The sequence below is a fragment of the Dunckerocampus dactyliophorus genome, chromosome 11 (genome assembly GCF_027744805.1).
Source record: "Dunckerocampus dactyliophorus isolate RoL2022-P2 chromosome 11, RoL_Ddac_1.1, whole genome shotgun sequence".
Lineage (NCBI taxonomy): Eukaryota > Metazoa > Chordata > Actinopteri > Syngnathiformes > Syngnathidae > Dunckerocampus > Dunckerocampus dactyliophorus.
This window is the reverse complement of record NC_072829.1, coordinates 20801564-20820733: the sequence shown is the minus strand read 5'-3', so window position 1 is coordinate 20820733 and position 19170 is coordinate 20801564. Positions and strand designations below refer to the sequence as shown.

General features: G+C 40.1%; 1 protein-coding gene across 9 annotated transcripts in view; it reads left to right on the top strand.

The window, feature by feature from the left end:
• The window catches only part of gria1a (glutamate receptor, ionotropic, AMPA 1a), a 90924-nt gene that overhangs the window by 54754 nt on the left and 17000 nt on the right, over window positions 1-19170 (top strand). For 8 of the 9 annotated variants that reach the window (XR_008572832.1, XM_054791514.1, XM_054791507.1 and 5 more), the window contains exons 12-13: window positions 13382-13580; window positions 16400-16647. Coding sequence is in view for 8 of the 9 variants with exons in the window: in XM_054791514.1 (XP_054647489.1) it covers window positions 13382-13580; window positions 16400-16647 (447 nt within the window). In the remaining variant the exon portion in view is untranslated. The remainder of the gene's footprint in view (window positions 1-13381; window positions 13581-16399; window positions 16648-19170) is intronic. The other variant, XM_054791511.1, reaches the window with a different exon arrangement.

Genomic DNA, 19170 nt, shown 5'->3' with positions numbered 1-19170 from the left:
CTGTAAGTACCGTAATTTTTGGACGATAGAGCACGACTGTATATAAGCCGCACCCACAAAATTTAAAAGAGAAACAGATGTGTATATACATTTTTTTAAACTTTTGATTAAATGTTTTTTCCAAACTGTGCGTGTAATATGGCTAGTTAAATAGTAGCCTACCAGAAAAGTGATTCCTCGGTGTCCTCCTCCTCCTCCTGAGAACTAAAACCACTAAAGTCGTCTTCTTCAGCATCACAATTGAACAGGCTCATAATTACTTCGTCACACTTTTTGTCAGTCTCGCTCTCTTTCATTGTCGCTCTCGGGACTAAGTTTGGTCTCGAGGAAAATTTGCCATTTAGCTTGAAGTATCCTCTTCATCACGCAGTACTCCAGCCTTTCAAAACCCTTTGCTGATAGTGGACAGTTGGCAGTGTAGGTGTAGGCTTTCTACACTTGATCAAACTTACTTAAGATGTGTCAGGGATCGCTGCATCAGTCTTCAAAACATGATGTCAGCTTCCATTTCACTCGGCCACGTCACTACTTCATGGGAAATGCTTTTAGCCATAAATTAGCCGCATCACTGTACAAGCCGCAGGGTTCACAGCATGAGAAAAAAAGTAGTGGCTTACACACCAGAAAATTACATTACATCTTAATTGTCACTTTGACATAATTTTTTGCAATATTTGTTGGAGTGACCTTGCTTTTGTTGCTGCTTCTACTGCCTTCTCTTCTCAGAGTCTGAATCAAGTTTGTAGTGTCTTGTGGTGATAATACAACAGAGAAATGTAAGGCCGGGCGAAGGCTGTAAAATACAGGAATTGTGAGCTGGGAATAAAGTTTGCCGCTAAATAATGAAAACGCGAATATTTTGTCAGAAATATAGTAAATGAAATGTCTAAAATGTCAAGAATGTAAATACAGTGCATCCCCAGCAAATGTGTGGATTTTTGATCAAAAGTGGCAGTTTTTTTTCCACAGAAAACACATCTCATTCACCCTCAATTGGTAATAATTTATAACTACGTGATAGCCCATTATTTTGTGACAACCCACTATTTTTATGTTTATGTTTTTATGCTTCACTCTCCAAGCGTCGAGGTGTTTCACTTTGTTTGGTGGTCCTTTAATGCACCATAGTTGCGTGCTGCAATGCGAAAGTGAAACTTAAATTTAACTTTCTCCAGCGCCGCCACAGCTTAATAAATCCATCTGTTCATCGATCATCTTCCATTATCATTCATTTGTGGTGACTACCTAGACATTGTAGACTTTTAAATGTGTTTCATAAGTTTGTGAAGCACATTTAGGGCTAAAATCTGTAGTGAATATAGCAAGAGGGTGTGAAGGGTGGGAGCGAGCGGCATGTCAAAAATTTGACATTTTCATGAGCATATTAATTACTCGCGGGATTTCGGCAATCGCAGGTGGGTCCGAAACTGAACTCCCGCGAAAAGCGGGGATCTAAAGTACCTCAAAATCTTCCATAAGCATAATGTTTGTGTGTTCTTCCCTTACGAAGCAGTAATGTATGTGCAGATAATGTGTGTGCCTTCTGGTCTTGATAGGCAAGGATAGAATGTTCTGCAAAGTGTGCTGTGCTTAGAGGAAATGTTTCCGTTTTCCATTTAATCAGAGACAAAAGGGCAATAAACAATATTGGACATTTTCACCGTATTGAATTAATCAGAGGCTGATGTGTTTAATTCCCCTGCCTGCCTGAATGTTTGTGTGTTTGCTCACATACTCTGTGATAAGTGTGTTTACACATGCTTGTAGGCATTCAGTGTTACATTGTCATACACTGATGTGATACATGAACGTGTACAGTGTGTGTGCATGTGTGTGTGTTTATTAGACGCTCTGCTGCTCCTGCTATTTATTCTCTGTCTACTGTGCTCTTTCTAAATGTCAGCGCTGTCAGTCAGGCCTCCCATAGGCCGCCGTCCACGCTGGTGGGTCCTCCATGCGTTTATCTATGCAGACGGCTGAATGCCCTCCACAAACACACACCTGCATCCATCCATCAATCTGTCTCTCAAAATCAATGTGAACATCTGTCCATTCATTTTTCTGCCACGTCCACCAGTTGTGCTTGTTTCTGAATGCATCAAGTCGGCTTTCCATGTGCCTCATTTGGATCATTAACTTTTTTCTTAATCAGCCTGCTCACCTGTGTGTGACAAGTGAAGGACTTCATTATTTCCATGTCGTGATGTGTTTTTAACTGTTTTTTTTCCCAGCAAGCATTAGTGCATGCAGACAGCAAAGTCCAGCCAAAAACACACACAAATTACCACTACCGCTCTATTGGCTTACATATTTACAAGACAATGGCCTTGGCAAAGATGCCTTCACATACAGTAGCTGTTGTAATGTGCTCGCCAGACCAGAAGTGGGTAGATTAAATATAAAGCCTTATAGTTACAGTGGAAGCTTGGTTAGTGTCATTAAGCCGTTCCAGAAAGTCAGACTCGAACTGTAACGCATGCTTACAAAATAAATATTTCCCATAAGAAATAATGTAAATCCAATGAATCAGTTACAGAAAGCCAAAAATGTTACCACAAAACACGTTTTTTTAGTTTTAGTTTTCGCTTTATTAGGTTGTCCTCAGCTCGCCCCTATTTGGGTTTGTATCTAAAGTTGCTTGGTAAACTTGTTTCAGAAAGTACGTGGTACATTCGACAAGACAACGCTGTGCAGGCTTGTGTTGCATCACTCACTTACGTAACTCGATCGGGGTAGCATGACCGCTTTTTTCCTTGAAATGTATTTTTATCTTATTCCAGGAGGTCACCATAAAACAGGTGTGTTACCTACTATAAGAATTTTGTTGATTTTCAGTTGGCAGTACACAAACAGAGGTAACAGTAACGTGGATTGACTGGCCACAACATTAGGTACACCTGCACAGCTGCATCAAACATTCTGCCTGTATGGCTGTCATACTACATTTTATACATAACCGTGGTCAAACATTGCACCCCTCTCAATACGTTATAGTGTGCACGTTGCAATCTTAAACTTGTTGTATCCGGTGCATTTCACAAGACAGCTCGTGCTCACTCACTGACTTTTTTTTCTCGTCTGCTTGCCTACTGTTGAATTTGGCTGGTGATGCAGTATGCAGTTGGAAAATGTAGCTTGTAGTACTGAACGCGCTGCTTTTGAGAAAGCTACAGTGAACAAGGCTGACAGATTATTGCCCTTTTTGCCGTCAACGGATGTTTGCATGAATCACCAACGTCACACAGATCCTTAAAAAATAATGAAATAATAGTGTTACAGATCACTTACACACATACACAGTACACATATAGCTGAATAATAAACAATCAATATAGCAACTTCTAATCAATCCATGTCACTTTCAGACTTAAAATAATGTACTGATTTAAGCCCTGCTCATTCCCGTTTAAACCACGCCCACTTCCAGTTTATTCCCCGCCCATTCCGAGTACAGATACAGATACAGATAGTGGTGTACTCGCTCATCCCTACTGTATACAGTAATAAAGATACAATAGAGTATTTTTTTTTACTTTCTGTCAAATATTGTGATGATGGAAAATGGCTTTAAAATCTTAATTTGAAGAATAAGACAAATTGTGTCTTCATTACTTACACAACAAAAGTAAATTATAAACAAAAGCAAACAATTATAGTTGGGTGTCATAGCGTAACACACTTACAATAAATTCAAGAGTACACAAAACACAAAACCCTTTAGTTGACATCAACCTTACACATCATAAATGTGCTGTCTTAGATCATACCATAGCCCGCAATCTTCCTGCTCAGCCATTACTGCTAATTGTTGATAGCTTCTCTGAGACTGTGTGTCGCACTACGGGCATGTGCCCGTGACAGCATTAACACCACTCCCCCTTTTCTCATTCAGTTAATTCATAATTGTGAAGAATACAGACATTTTTTTTGTATAGTTTGTTCTCTGAAACCGCTACTGGCAACGTGAGAGACTGTGGTGGTGTTCCTATATTTTTTGGGGTAAAAAGTGTAATTTGGAGACAAAGAGGGATCGCATCGTTAAGGCGAACCTACTCACTCTGTTGACCATGTTAGTGTGACAGCTGAAGAGCCTTGTTATCTTGTTGGCCCTTTACCGCCATCGTATTTTACCTCAAGCTCTGCAAATACAGTTGTTAAATAATGCCAAGTGCACATTGCTTGACAGGCTGAAATAACGTTTAGTCTGTAGGCCGCTGACTCACAGTTACAGTGTATAGTTTTTGCGTCATCGTGCTAACCAATTAAGTGAGTTAAAGCTTCTGGACTTCACGCTTTCATATTCCAGTGTCATCCTAAAAATACACTACATTCAATAGCCCAATACCCCCTCACCCTCAGTTTGACAAGACGACTCCAGCCTTCCCTCTTCTGTACCTAATAGAGGGTCATTACCGCTGTTATCTCTCTTCCATGTATTCTCACAGAAGGCAGCAAAGTGGAACTCCTTTTGACTGTGCGTGTGTGTGCATGTGTGTGCCTCGAATCTGCAGCCCCCCCATTAGGTTTTCTCCTCTTGCATTGTCTGCATTGCTGCGGTTTTATGACTCTAGACTGGAACTAATGAGCTCTGTCACTCACATTCTTGCCTGGCAGTGAAGGATGTATCAGATGTAATGTGGTAACCTGGAAGCCGTGTGGATGTGATATGCAAGTCATTTTGATGTCTTCTTTTTGAATCTACCTACCGGGAAAAGAAGGTAAAAAAAAAAAAAAAAAAAAAAACAAGCTTCCACATCCACCTTTTTGTGTTAAAGATAGACTTGCGTTAAAATGTTACTCGACCCAAGCATGTATAAACAAGGGTACATAAAGACCTGATCAAAATGTTAAGACCAGAAATTGGAAGAATTTGTGTAAGCGATGTATTGCAAACGAGCATTAAAGTGAAATAGGCTGTTCATCAGATAGGCAAAGGTTTAAGATTTTAAAAGACAAAATCTTGGCAAAAATTTAGATTGAATGTCATTTTCTGTCAGATAGTCACACTGTCATGATCACTTGATGGCAAAGGCAAAAAAGCTTTCTCTCTTTGAACGTGGTTGGATTGTTTAGCTGCATAAGCAAGACCTCTCGCAGGGCGCCATTGCTGCTCAGGTTGGACGGAGCAAGACAGTCATTTGAAACTTTTTCAAAGATCCTGAGGGTTATGGAACAAAAAAGTCAAGTGGTAGACTCAAAACAATGTCACCGGCCTTGAGGCGGAGAATATGATTGCTGTTTGTCAATACACGGAACGATCCTCGTTACAAATGAAGGGTGTGACTGGTGACGAGTGAAGTTCAATAACCATCAGACGTCAAAGGCCTTGTCTCATTCAACGCCAAAAAATTGCCCCAGTGCAATTAGCACGAGAGCAACAAACATGGGACATTGAAAGTTAGGTTTTATTTTCTGATGAGAAGAAAATGGAACCTTGACGGTCCTGAGGGCTTCCAACATTACTGGCATGACAAGGAGATCCCATCTGTGATGTTTTCCACAAGGCACAATGGAGGGGGCACCATCATGATCTGGGCTGCTTTTTCCTTCAATGGAACAATGTTGTGCAGGGACGTCGAACGGCAGATGGCTATGTGGAGATGTTGTAGGGGATATCCCTCGTGACTGAAGGCCCTCGTCTATATGGTAATGACAGGACAATGCTGCAGTTCACAATACCGCCTGACAAAAGGTCTTCTCCCAGAGGAATAACCTCATTCTTTTGGACCATCCCGCATGTTCACCTAATCTAAATCTAATTGAGAACATTTGGGGATGGATGGCAAGGGCGGGTTTACAAAAACATACAGTATATATGTGTACATATACACACACACACACGCCCCGATCCACCACATGTTTTAATAAGCTTTTGTTACAAACATGAATTTGTGGAATTGAATATGGTTATGAAAATAGCTCTTTAAAGCATTAAAAATGCAACCAAAGCAACCAAAGTATTGCTGAATTTACTTCTTTGTTATATCATCCAATCTTCGAAATACAGCGGATCGGCAGCCGATCCCGAAGATTGGATCGGGACATCCCTAATATATACAGTACTATAATTTCTGGTGTATAAGCCGCTATTTAGTTACTACTTAGTTTGAACGCTGCGGTTTATACAGCGTCTAGATGAGCGTTTGCATTCTTCTTCTATAGTTTGGTGTGTCACGTGATTCCGTCTGTCTGTTTACAGCGCCACACATAGGTATGCCTTGGTTATTACATCGTTTTCACCCAGTGATCCGTTCCCACCTGGATGCGGCACAGTGTGGACACAAATTTTTTTCAACCCTCCAAAAAAAAAACACAACCTAAGAATGTTCCCGTGTGGACAGGTCCTCAGTATCCACTCGTTTAATTGGTATTGTCATCATTATAAATAACAATGTGTTAAATCTTGTTACACGTCATTATGTTACATAAATTGTGGACTGCTGTCACTGCTGGGACGGAATGAGTTATTCATGAAGAGCCAGTTCATTTTGGTCCACAGCATCACTTGTGTTTTATTTATCTGGAAATCACATGAAGGAAACTTTTGATCATACATGCGTACACGCAGAGAACATCTGGTGCGGCAAACAAAACGCACAGATCCCAACGAGTTCTTGATGGGGCTTTCATACTTTGTACATAGACAATGACGACGTCCCCTCGGAGACTTGTACCGTGTCTAATCTACATTTAAAACAGACACATTCTTGTTTAATGCAGCGTCGGGCTTTGCTGCAATCAAGCTGTGGTGGCATGTTAATGGATCATCAGTCAGTCCTGCATCTGTTAGCCACTGACTTAAGAGGAGGCTGAATGAGGGTTTTCCCGCTCTAGTGGCAATTCAGTTGGCACTATAAGAGCGGGTGCTGTTATTGGGCATGCAGGGAGCGAGAGAGAGGAATGAGATCACAAAAGTCTTTCTCAGTTCAGCTGTAGTGTTTGGAGTGCAAAACGTGCTCCCATGGCAACAGTAAAAAAAAAAAAGAGATGATCCTCGCAAAGCAGTGCAAGCTTGTCTCCAAGTGTATGATACCTATTTGCTTGTACCTATTTGAATTTATGACGATTTACTATAATTCAATGAGGTATTTTGTTTTTCTTCTGTCATGTTTTTCTTTTCTTACGGTGTGACTCAGACCAGTGCTGATGGGTGTGGGCGCCTGCACAGCTTGCCAGCGCCCAGTTTTCTGCATGAGCCTTAAGACAGTATTGATGAGTAAAAATGTAGCACAGTATACATGTCCAGCCCGTATAGCTCATACATTTTAAAAAAATATAGAAAAAGTGCAGTTACCATCATTTAATAGAGCTGCTGCAGGCTGATGGCAACATTTTCATAGTCCATTTTCGACACAGTAGCATGCTAATATTGACCTTTAGATTGTGAGAGAGGAGGGGATGTTTATTAAATCATCATTTCCCCTCCCTGCTCCAAGTTTGCACATTAGTGTGGTCTTGAAAATAAAAACTCTGCTGCAGTCGTGACACCATTATTTTGCACGAGCAGTCAAGCAAAATAAATCTGCAGCTTTGCAACACTATTGTCCATTGCACACGTCTTATCCCGCTGAGTCTCCGATAATTTGGGTGGTTTGCCTCAACCACCACTGCTTGTTTTAAAGACCTTAAGCTCCTCAGAGACAAAAAAGAAACAGAAAAGCAGACATTGTTTCATTAAGCACCAAAAGCATTGTTTCGCATAAAGTAATGTGGTGTGCATTTCTCAAGCATTACTGTTCTTTTGAACCACAGCAGAAGATAAAAACTGCATTTTTAGTGCTGTTTCAGGGACTGCAATTCCAGTGCTCTCCAGAAGTATTGCAGCAGTGAGGCCAATTTCCTTATTTTTGCTGTAGACTGAAAACATTTAGGTTCGACATCAAAAGTTGAATATGAGACCAGAGAGCCAACATTTCAGCTTTTATTTGTATGTATTCGCATCTGCATCGGATGCACAGCTTTTGTTTGAACCCACCCATTTTTCATGTGAGCAAAAGTATGTCGTGTGACTGACAGGTGTGTTTTGTTACTCAGGTGTGTCCTATTGTATTTCTTATTCGCTGGATAAATGGCACTGAATGTCTACTGAAGTTTCAGATTGGGTATGATTTTTTTTGCCTAATTAGACTGAATTTAGAGGTGAAAACAACATGAAAACCAGAAAGCTGTCTATGGGTGTAAAACAGGCAAATGAGAATTTGAGGGAAGATGGAAAATCAATCAGAAACAAACATCATAGCCTCACGACCTTTTAGAAGAAGCAGCAGCATACACAAGCATATGGAAAAGTCACAGGATGCAGGGCCATTTTTTAAATATATTTACAAAAACAACCACTTGTTGCTCATAACAGTAAGACAATGTTACAGAATGCTCTACTTTTGGACTGATACTGCTTTATCATGATCGTTCAACTTTCCCCTTCAATTTGGTATGAAATGAAAATGCGGAATTAAACCACAGCCATCGTGAGTGGACAGAAAAAGTGAAGCTGGAATTCAAGCCATTCAAAAAGGGAAGGATGCCAATATCAGAGTGAAATAAAAAGATATGTAGGCTGATGATTACTATTAGTAATAGTAATCAGTAATAGAATTATTACTATTTATCAGTGCTCATGTCAAACTTTATCCAAATGTCACCATACAAAATACACAGTTTTGACCCAGAATAACTATAAAAATAATGAACCAATGGATTATGTTGAATATTTCAAGTTAATTAAGAAATAAAAAGATTAATATTTAAGTGTGCCGGATTAGGGGGGAGCATGGCTTCAGGTCAAAGGTCTGAAGGGGTACATGACTGTAAAAACTTTGGGAACCACTGGACTCTAGAGTGTTCCAAATAACGCACAATTGGACTTAGAAATTAATTCATTTTCTATACCTTGTCCTCATTAGGGCCACGTGTAAGCCGAGGCTTATCTCAGCTGTTGATCATGAACGTCAATTACACACATACCTACAGAACTATTAATTATAAAGAGGCTTCTTTAAATCTTTTTAGAACCACACTGCCCGTGTTAGGGAATGACAAATCATTCCTCTGTCTGAGAAGGTTCAATCCACACCAGGACAATCAAGGGTACAAAAGTGGTCAAGCCCCACAGTTGCAATCATGTACTTTTTGCTGGGAATGGGAAAAAATACATTCAATTTTGAATTTGCAGCAGATCAACTTCGCTTTTTTATGTTATATTCCACGAGGGTCAGCATGATTGAATCCATATTTAATCATATTACATAAAAAAGGGAAATGTCCGGAGTGAGATAAGCATGAAAATGTCACTTTGCAAGTCAGTTTTGGGTAATGCATGAAAAAATAACATCACAGAGGTTCCTGAGCAACTTCCCTGGATCAGAAACCACAGAGCTCAGTGACAGATGGTTAATCGCTTTATCCTTTTTGTACAGCTGCAACCTCTTTTCCCTAAACCAGTGCTTCTCAAATAGAAGGACTTGAGGTGTCAGGGAGTCGATGAGGGGTGACGTTCAGTATCAGTGTCTTCATGGTTTGCTTGAATGCATGGTATATACACAACCTTCTAGCTAGCTTGCGCCCAACTCGTATCAACGTCAATTGCCAACACAACACATTTCTGGCCTTCAAAATAAGAGTGCTCTTTGTCACATTTGTCAAATTGTGCGAACAAAATAAAGGGTGTCATAAAAATATCTTACATTTATAACGCGATTGGAATTACATCTGTGACTACATCGTCCTTAATGACAAGTACGGGCATTACAGATTTTGTTAGCAATGTGTACTGAGGCTGACATTCGAAAATGTTAGCCAAGCTACATCAACTGGACAAAAATGGGACAATGATGTACTGCGTCAATAAATGCATTTTATTCACTAACTCAAATAGCACACACTGTATGCTGTTAAAATAAGTGCAAAAGGTAAAAAACGGAATTTGGGAAAAAATAAAACGGATTTCATAGAAGAGTTTGTTTAAAAAAGTCATATTCTAAATCACATCGCAAATTGATCTATAACCATGTCAAATTATCAGTCCTACCCTAAAAGTATTTTGCACGGCCTTTTTTTCCCCAGTTCTGTTTTATTACATGGACTTTTACTGGATTAGCGACCTGACACAGACGTTTGTTACAAAAGCCAAACAACATTGTTGGTCATGCCGTGTAATGAAGTAAATTCAGTAATACTTTGGTTGCATTATTGTTAATGCTTTGGAGAGCTATTTTCATAACCATAGTCAGTTCCACAAATTCATGTTTGTAACAAAAGGGATCGATACCGGATAGAATTGGCACGTATGTATTGGAACGTATTGTATGTATTTCAAATAAATAAAAAAGCAAATAAATGCTTTCAAGTGGCTCAAGTAGGTCACAACATAACAAATTTTTAAAAATTCGTAATGTTACGTTATTATTTCACAGTGGTAAATGTGCAAGTCACACTTTTCCACAAACTTCCATTGTTGTTAGCAACTGAGACGAAAGTGGTTGTTGTTTGTTGTTCAGTGGAGAGTCAATGGTTTAAACCACTTATCCTCGACCCCTGTCTCGTTCGCAGTCACATCTCCATATCTGGTGACTCTCCATGCGAGTATTATGTCGACTGACATCGGCGACAACAGCGCGGCCATAACGGCGCCACTCCGTGGTGACGAGGCAGCTAATGGCGGTGCTATCTAATGTCTAAGCACCCGCCGGTGGTTTCAACACATCGAATTGGGCCTCCACTTTCTAGGAACGCTACAATTTTAGCGGTTTTTAAACCGTGACATTTTCATACTGTGGCAAGCCTTGAAACCGGTGACCGGCTCATACCTACTTGGAGATTGTTTTGAAGTTGTTGCAGCTGTTTTGTCAGCTCATTCAATCAACTATTTGGAATATCAGAATGCCGGTGCCAGCAACACGTACAGTGGTTTGTATAGATAAATAAATAAATAAACAATACTGTCCCCTAGGGGGGCATGACAGAAAATAAACATCCACTGCCCTAAAATGACTCAGTGGTGCCCCTGAGAAAGAAAGCAATATTACAAGGCGAAGCTGACAAGAAGTTTGTGACTGAGGCAAAAATACTCCCTTCATAAATTGCTTGCACCTGAGAGCTCTTTTTATTTCTCTGTTAACATTACAAATTCACTACCCTGGAAAATATGGAAGTGACTTATCAATTAATCATTCCAGCTTTTTTCATCCACAGCTGAATTCATGCAAACAGTACCCATACTCTGCTCCCATTACCATTTGTTTTTGTCCCGATGCAATAAAAAAGGGGAAGGCGGAGTGAATAATTGATTAATCATAGCCGTAACAAGGCTAAGAAATTACAGTCCTACTTGGAGGTGTTCCCTTACTGTAATGGGACAGCTTAGTTTTACCAAGGCTCTTAGGTAAGATGCTGCTGCTGTGCACTAATGTTTGAAGAGAGCATGAGAGGCTCCAAGGAACAAACTTGGGTAAGAGACAAAAAGGAACAAACAGGTCCGGGTGTGCCAGGCGCTCTGCTCTTTGAGCGTGGAAGATTGTTGTCACACCAAACACACACACACACACACACACACACACACACAGCAAATGCTGACCTGGTTGTTCTCTTGCGCTGACAAAACTCAATTGCAAACACTCTCAAATTGTGAGTCTTTGCACACTTGAATGCCTCAGTGTCTCTGCCAAGGTGTGGACCACAACAAAGCCCTGCCAGTCCCGCTAGCACATGATCAGACAGTGGGAGAGGGGTAGGAGGAGGGGGGGCACAGCGGAAATTAGGGGTGGGTGGAAGCAAGAGCACAAGATAGAAAGACAGCGACTGAAGGAGAAGAATTAGACAGCTGTTGACTGCCATCTCTCGATCTGTTATTTCTCCCCCTATATGTCTGTCTGAAGGCGTATTTGCCGTTTGTATAGGAAAGAATCCAAATAAAGTAACCAAATAAATTTAAAAAACTGTATAAACATCTCTCAGGATGATGCAGTTCAGCTCTCCACCACTGCAAACCGCGTCTACATAATCTGCCACACTGCTTGCCTGTTGTAGTTCCACTAATGATGTACAATAATAAATTAACTTGTGTTCACCACGCTGCAGGTTTAAAGTTAAATTAACTGTCGAAGCTTACGCTTATGGAGCCAAACAAACCTTTGGCATCTCACAGCACACTCTGGTGTGTTCGTGCACCACGGAATAAAGTGCGAAAGCTAAGTGCTTGACAAAAAAAAACATTACCAGTGAGGGATAAAGTCATAAACATGTAAAAAAAATTGTGGGCTTTGGAACAGTGTATGCTGTACATTGTACCAGTATTATCATGCATTTATACATTTTCTACTGATTTACGGTGAATGAAATGTGTTTTCTGCGGAAAAAAATGCTTACTTTCGGGGAAAAAAAAAAGAAAAAAAAACAAAATATGTTTTTTACCAAATTTGCAGGGACGTGAGTGGTAAATGTATGGGGTTCACACTCATACAAACCACATAATTTAAATGCTGTAGCCAGTAAATGCATGCTTTATGTATTTTTATATAAAAATGAACATTTTTGCACATCTCTTTTATCGTGTTTGCTTTACAACCAAGCTAAACCACTAACCTTGACATTTTTGGATGTAGAAATAGGTGAAGAGGGATGTTGCAAATGAAGGGAGAACTAGTTAAACGGTTCACTCTCGTAGTTGTGCAAGTCTAGAAAGCTCCGCACACAGCGTGCACATTGCTCTCTTTTCAAAGCCTGCATGGGCATCCGCTCTCTGTTTGCTCTCCACTGGCTGCTCTTTCATCATCGAGCCATCATCTGAAAAGCGTCTTCAATGATTAGATTTTAGCCTCTTGCTCTTTTCCTACTTAATCTCTCCTTCATGCTCACACTCCATTTAGCTTGGCAGCACAAAGGTGAATCATGAAAGCAGCTTTTTGTTTCAGATTTGTGACACTTTTGTTGCTCCAGCTCTGCCACTCTCGCGCTCAGCGCTTGACAGCGACCAAAGTCTAACGCAACGCAACGCAGCTGTTGCTGTTCAAGATTGCTTCTCATGGGGAGAAGAGATGAGCTACAAGGATTTGACTCAAGAGATTTGGTTTTTGAATGTGGTGTATGCATTAATCATTATAATTAATATGCATGGTGCCCTACATATAAATTGGCTACTTTCTTAATGTGAGATTGTGGTGTGTAAGCAGGAAACTGAGTGGGCCTTTGTAGGATTGGTTATCATTTTTTCACACTTGAGGCTAATCTGTCCAAGGCTGGTGGAATGATGGTGAGCAGCAGAAGCGTGATGTAATGTAGGTCATCAAGACAGTTTGAACAATGTTGTAAATCCTCTCTCTCACACACACAGTGTCAATTAATGTCCTGTTTTGACCATCCAATGATGCCATCCCTCTGGTTTTAGCTCCCTTTCAGGTCGCATAGTTGGAGGAGTGTGGTGGTTCTTCACCCTCATCATCATCTCCTCCTATACTGCCAACTTGGCTGCCTTTCTGACAGTGGAGAGGATGGTCTCTCCTATAGAGAGTGCTGAAGATTTGGCCAAGCAAACAGAGATTGCCTATGGAACACTGGATGCTGGGTCTACTAAAGAGTTTTTCAGGGTGAGAACATTTAAGTATTTATATACGGAGACAAAAAGGTACAAGGAACTCCTAACACAAAGTGGCGGTGTTTCCTTTAAATTTTAGGAAATGCACTTATGCTGTATAATGTACTGTATATCGCGTGTTGTACATATGGCGTTTGCATGTGCTCCCCATGTGTGCATGGATTCTCCCTCGGTAGTCCGGCTTCCTTCCACATTCCAAATAATATGCATGTTAGGTAATTCGTTTATATAATAAGTGTGAATCTGAGTGTTATTGGTTATTTGTCTATATGTGCCCTGCGATTGGCTGGCGACCAGTCCAGGGTGTACCCCGCCTCTCGCCCAAAGACAGCTGGAATAGGCTCCAGCATACCCGCAACCCTAGTGAGTAAGTAAGGGGTATAGAAAAAGCATGAATGGATGTTGTTTTCACATATTAAATATTAGCTTGCCAAAGATGACAATGTTTTTGGCCACAACCAAATCAGCGTAATTTATACAGCAATGTGTTAAGTTTGGCCAATGCCAAAAAACACTGGATCCCAATTGCAGAGGCGACACAGTCCGTGCAACAAAATTTATTAACAAAAAGTGTCTACCAGGTAGAAAAAGACAAATACAAAAGCACAACAAAAAACATCCCGCACCTAGTCGCGGGGAAGGGAAAAACTACAAGGTAAAGCGCTACTATAGACGCGTAAACTAGCAGGTAAAAAACTGACGAACCAAAAAAGCTGCTGAAAAAATAGCAGGGGAAAAAGACTAATAAAGAGCACTGCTGAGAAGCAAGCAGGAACAGAATGTTGACAATAACAAAAACCCCTGCAGGTGGTAGCCTGGCATTGAATCAGGAGGTACTCACTAAAACAGTGAAATAGACCAGAAGATAGCAAAACACAGAAACTACACTGCTGGGAGGAGCAGGTAGAAGCCAAAAAGCTGGGAACAAGCTGGCAACAAATGCAGGCCACAGTACAACTTAAGAAGGCTTGACGGTAATTGCAATCAGGTGTGTCAGGTGGCTCCTCCCAAGCGGCTCAGCAGTGTGATAGGCGGCAGTAGACAGCACACAGATCAGGTGTGTCAAACTCGTGCCATGGAGGGCCGAGACACTGCAGGTATTATTTCCAGCCGGTCACTAAAACAGGTGATTTTAATGATGAACACCTCCTTCAATGTGAGGAAAGGAGCTCATCAATTAAATCACCTGCAGTGAAAAACCTCCATTGACACATGTGACACAGATCATGACACAATGGCAATCCCAAGTTCAGTATCTCATAAATTTGAAAAATTGTCCAAAAAGTTCACTATCACAAACTAGTGGTTTGAAATTTAAAAAAAACAGAAAAACTGAAGAAATGCATCATTCTCCAACCATAATGACCAAAAACATTGGCATAACAAAGATGCCAATGTTTTTGGCCAATTAGGGTTAAAGAATGATTCATTTATTCATACAAGTTTTTTGTGTTTTTTTAAATTGCCAACCAGTAGTTTGCAATACAAAATTGAATACGAACTTGAAATACAATATTTCAAATTTATGATTATTGAATTTGGGATTCAAACTATTAAGAAATACATTCTTGAAATATTTCACACTATGTGTAGTGAAACTATAGAATATAATTTCACTTTTTGAGTTGAAATAAATTAACTATTCAAAGATATTCAAATTTACTGACATGTGTATGTGTATATTGTAAAAATTACTAAAAAAAGTAAATATTGATATGGAAATAAAATAATATATATTACAGTATAGTGAAAGCGCAGTACAAAACGTATGAAAACTGAGGCAATATTTCTCTTACGGAATAGTATAAATCCAATATATTCATTCCAGACACCCAAAAGTAGAAACAAAAAACACATTTTATAGTTTTACATGCAGAAAATAATGTAAAATAATTATAAACGACGAATGGATGGAAGTCATTGCTGATGCGGACTTCCCATGAGTAATGGAAGCCAGCCAGTGCGGCATAAAAACTCACTCCCTCGGCCTTAAGAGCTTTTTTGAACGCTCAGCTGACAGTCCGGGCTTTCGGCCGAACGGTCAGCGCTCTCATCTCCCATTCCAACGGTCTTGTGTTCAAGCCCCGGCGTGGGCAGTGTGAGGCAGGTGGGTTACACTTGTATCCTGGTGAGATCGAATTCAATAGTGTTTCATGCCTTTTTTTGTCTGTTCGAGCACTTGCAACTTTCTTTCGCCTTCTTCTTTTCTGCAGTCAGACTTAATTAAAAAATGTATGGACAATGAGTCGGCAAAACGTACAGGGCTTTGTTTGAGCACTCGACTTTGCGGAATGATACAGTATAGTAAACAGTGACTAGCTTGCAACATTGTACAGAGACAGTGTACGAAAACCGAATAACAGAAGAAAGCCAGGAAAGAGGCAGTCTGGACGGAATTAATATAAAGGCCTGTAGAACAGCAGCGTCTATTAACTGACCTAGTTGTTGCACATTGTAATCATATGGAGGGTTTAAGTCATAAGGGTAATTACAGTTACCACCTGTTGTTTTTCCGAGGGGAAAAAAAGGAGGCATGTGTTTGGGTCTAGGCACTTACTTGTTTATGGCGTCTGTTAGAGTGGATGCCACTATTTGAGTCATCCTGAGTCAATAAAACATGTAATGGCAACGCTATGATGCTAATGTCAGCAAAAGAAACTTAACCGTGTCATGCTTAAATTAGTTTCTTGAGCATTCTTAAGAAAACATATTATTAGTAAACGCAGCATTCTTATTAAAAAGTGCTTAAATAGGACTTCTGATTGACTTTGTAGCCATGACTGATTGGCACTCTTGTTTTCTGTCTGTCAGAGGTCTAAAATCGCTGTGTTTGAGAAAATGTGGTCCTACATGAAATCCGCCGACCCGTCGGTGTTCGTCAAGACCACAGACGAGGGCGTAATAAGGGTGCGGAAATCCAAGGGAAAATATGCCTACCTTCTGGAATCCACAATGAATGAGTACATAGAGCAGAGGAAACCCTGCGACACAATGAAAGTGGGAGGAAATCTGGACTCAAAAGGTTACGGCATCGCCACTCCCAAGGGCTCCCCCCTCAGGTAAAACACAGACAGTGCAGCAAATCTGCATCACTGCATCAGATATTGGTTTATTGTTAAGTTTTTTAATGTTTTATGTTCAAATTTGTGTTAATTATGAAATTATGATGATTGCATCCATGCATGATTTCTTTGAACAATATATCTTTTTGTTGTTGTTGAAATAATACACTGAAATGTGTGAGCACTTGCTTAAGTGTAGGTCACCAATGCTATTATTCATCTAATTACACGGGGGGGAAAAAACATAATATGCAAACATAAATGTGTCTCTCACAAACCGAGAGGCCCTTAAAGGCATGTAGAGGAGCACATCCCACACAGAAGCCTCTCCACTTAAGCCAGGGCTCACACTTGAAATGTGCAGTCAACTAAATTGAATATGTGCCCTATTACGTGTGATAATTGATGTAACTAACGATAATTCATACTGAATGCACTTTTGCCATCAATGTCCAAAAGCTGCAGCTGTCATTTTGTATTCCATCAACAACCATTCATATTTCGGTGGCCGCAGAGAGGGAGAGCTGAAGCTGGCGCTATCTGAAGCCTTTAATCCATAACTAATAAGACTCATTCATTTTAATGAAAGGAGCCATATGGTGAGATTTCCTTCAAAATTGCAGAGGATTCATTTTGGCTTCCACCTTGATTCACAGCCAGAGGTCAGATAACGCAGACTTGTTTCCACTGGTTCAATTGCAACTGACTTGAAATTTGAAAAAAATGAGTCACAGCTGTATTAGGGCAAAGACCAGTGTTGAAATCTTCTCCAAAGTCACAAAGTCATTTTGAAGTACCGTGCCCAGTAACACTGCTGACGATGACCTCCAGCAGCTCTCTTTCCATGTGGTAATTAATAATTTTACTTTCAAGGTGCCACTCTGGGGATTCACAGATGTCTGATACCAGGGTGAAAATATAATTGAGTTTTAAGGGTGCTTAGCCTCCAATCAGAACGTTAAACCAAATCATACATTGTAATTAGTATATTATTAAAAGTAAAATAATTCGTTAAAAATTACTTTAAAACTATAAAATATATAGTATATACCAGCCATCACCAAATGGCGGATCCAGTGATGGCCTTTTACGGACCCGTGAACGATTAAAGTGAATGGCAAATATATTCGCGGATCGACCACAGCGGCAGTTTACAGGCGTAATTTCTTCAGTTATTCCATTTATGTGACATCACAAAAAATTTGCCAATCAATAGTTTGTTGACTTGCTGAGCGAGTGAGAACCATGACTTGCTCAAAAGTAAGAAAAGTTGATAAAGAACTGGACGGACCAGTGTATGTTCATTCTTCCAGAATCCAGTGCCAAACCCTGTGTCTCACATGCTCTGCAACTGAGGCGCTGGTCAAAAGCGGAAATGTGACGCGACAACCTGAGAAAACACACAACATTCGAGGGGAAGTATCCACCGAAGTCTGATGTGAGAGCGTGGAAAATAACGGCGGTTAGATCCCAGTAGGAAAAATCTGAGAGTCATAGCACATTAATTTGTAGCACAGCAACATCCAAATGAGTGTTCACTAAGGATTGTGTGGATATTGGAGCAAAACACTGACAGGAGAGTTGTGAAGGAGTGCTTCTAGAGGTCTTACTCAAAGGTAAACTAAAAGATGAATTGCGTGACAAATTCAGACAAATTCCAATATCAGCTGCAACAATAAATAAGAGTATGTTGAGAGCCTCCGTTCAATAACATGTAAAAATGTTCAACAACTTGATGCTTTGTTGAGGATGCACTGGATTTTTTTTTCTTTTAAAAACTGCAACGCAGCCCTGGAATCAGACACAGTTGAATTGCCAGTGAATTCAAATATTTCAGTGTCAAATCATGGAGCATACTGTATATTGCTGCTACCAAACGAAAAGGATAACTCTCAAAAAGTTTCATTCATTTCAAGATTAAAAAAGAGCCCCTTTGGAGATGCATGCTTTTTCCCGGAAAGCAACAATATGTAAATATGCGCACAAATGCCCAATGTTCACTTTTTTTTTTTACAGGAGACTGCTTTTCTTCAATAATGAAACATATTATATGTATATTCTCAATGCCCCTCCAGTCATTTTATAGCATGCATGATGCCACCCACAGGCCTGCCTGCGTGCCTGTAACCCCATCCCACCAACTGTGCCTCGCTGACATCTGCTAGCCTTGATCCAAATGAACAAACTAACTTCCAGACCATCCATGTTCATTTACTTTGACTTCTTTCTTTTGTCTGACGGTGAGGCTGAGAAAGAATTCAAAGGTTTTACCAGCTCTTGAGGACAGTTCTGTGTTCCCTACAGCTGTTGTTTATCCTTGTGGTTGGGAATGAAGGCTCTTGCATCCACTTGTGAGAAAGGAAGAATATTACAAAATAGTATAATACAGTCGTCCCTCTCCACTTTTCAATTTCACTGCTTCACTCTATCATGGTTTTTCCAAAATATATCAATTAATAATTCTGTTTAGCTGTTTAAAGGTTCAATGTATATGCAAATTGTATGCCCAAATTCAGCGTT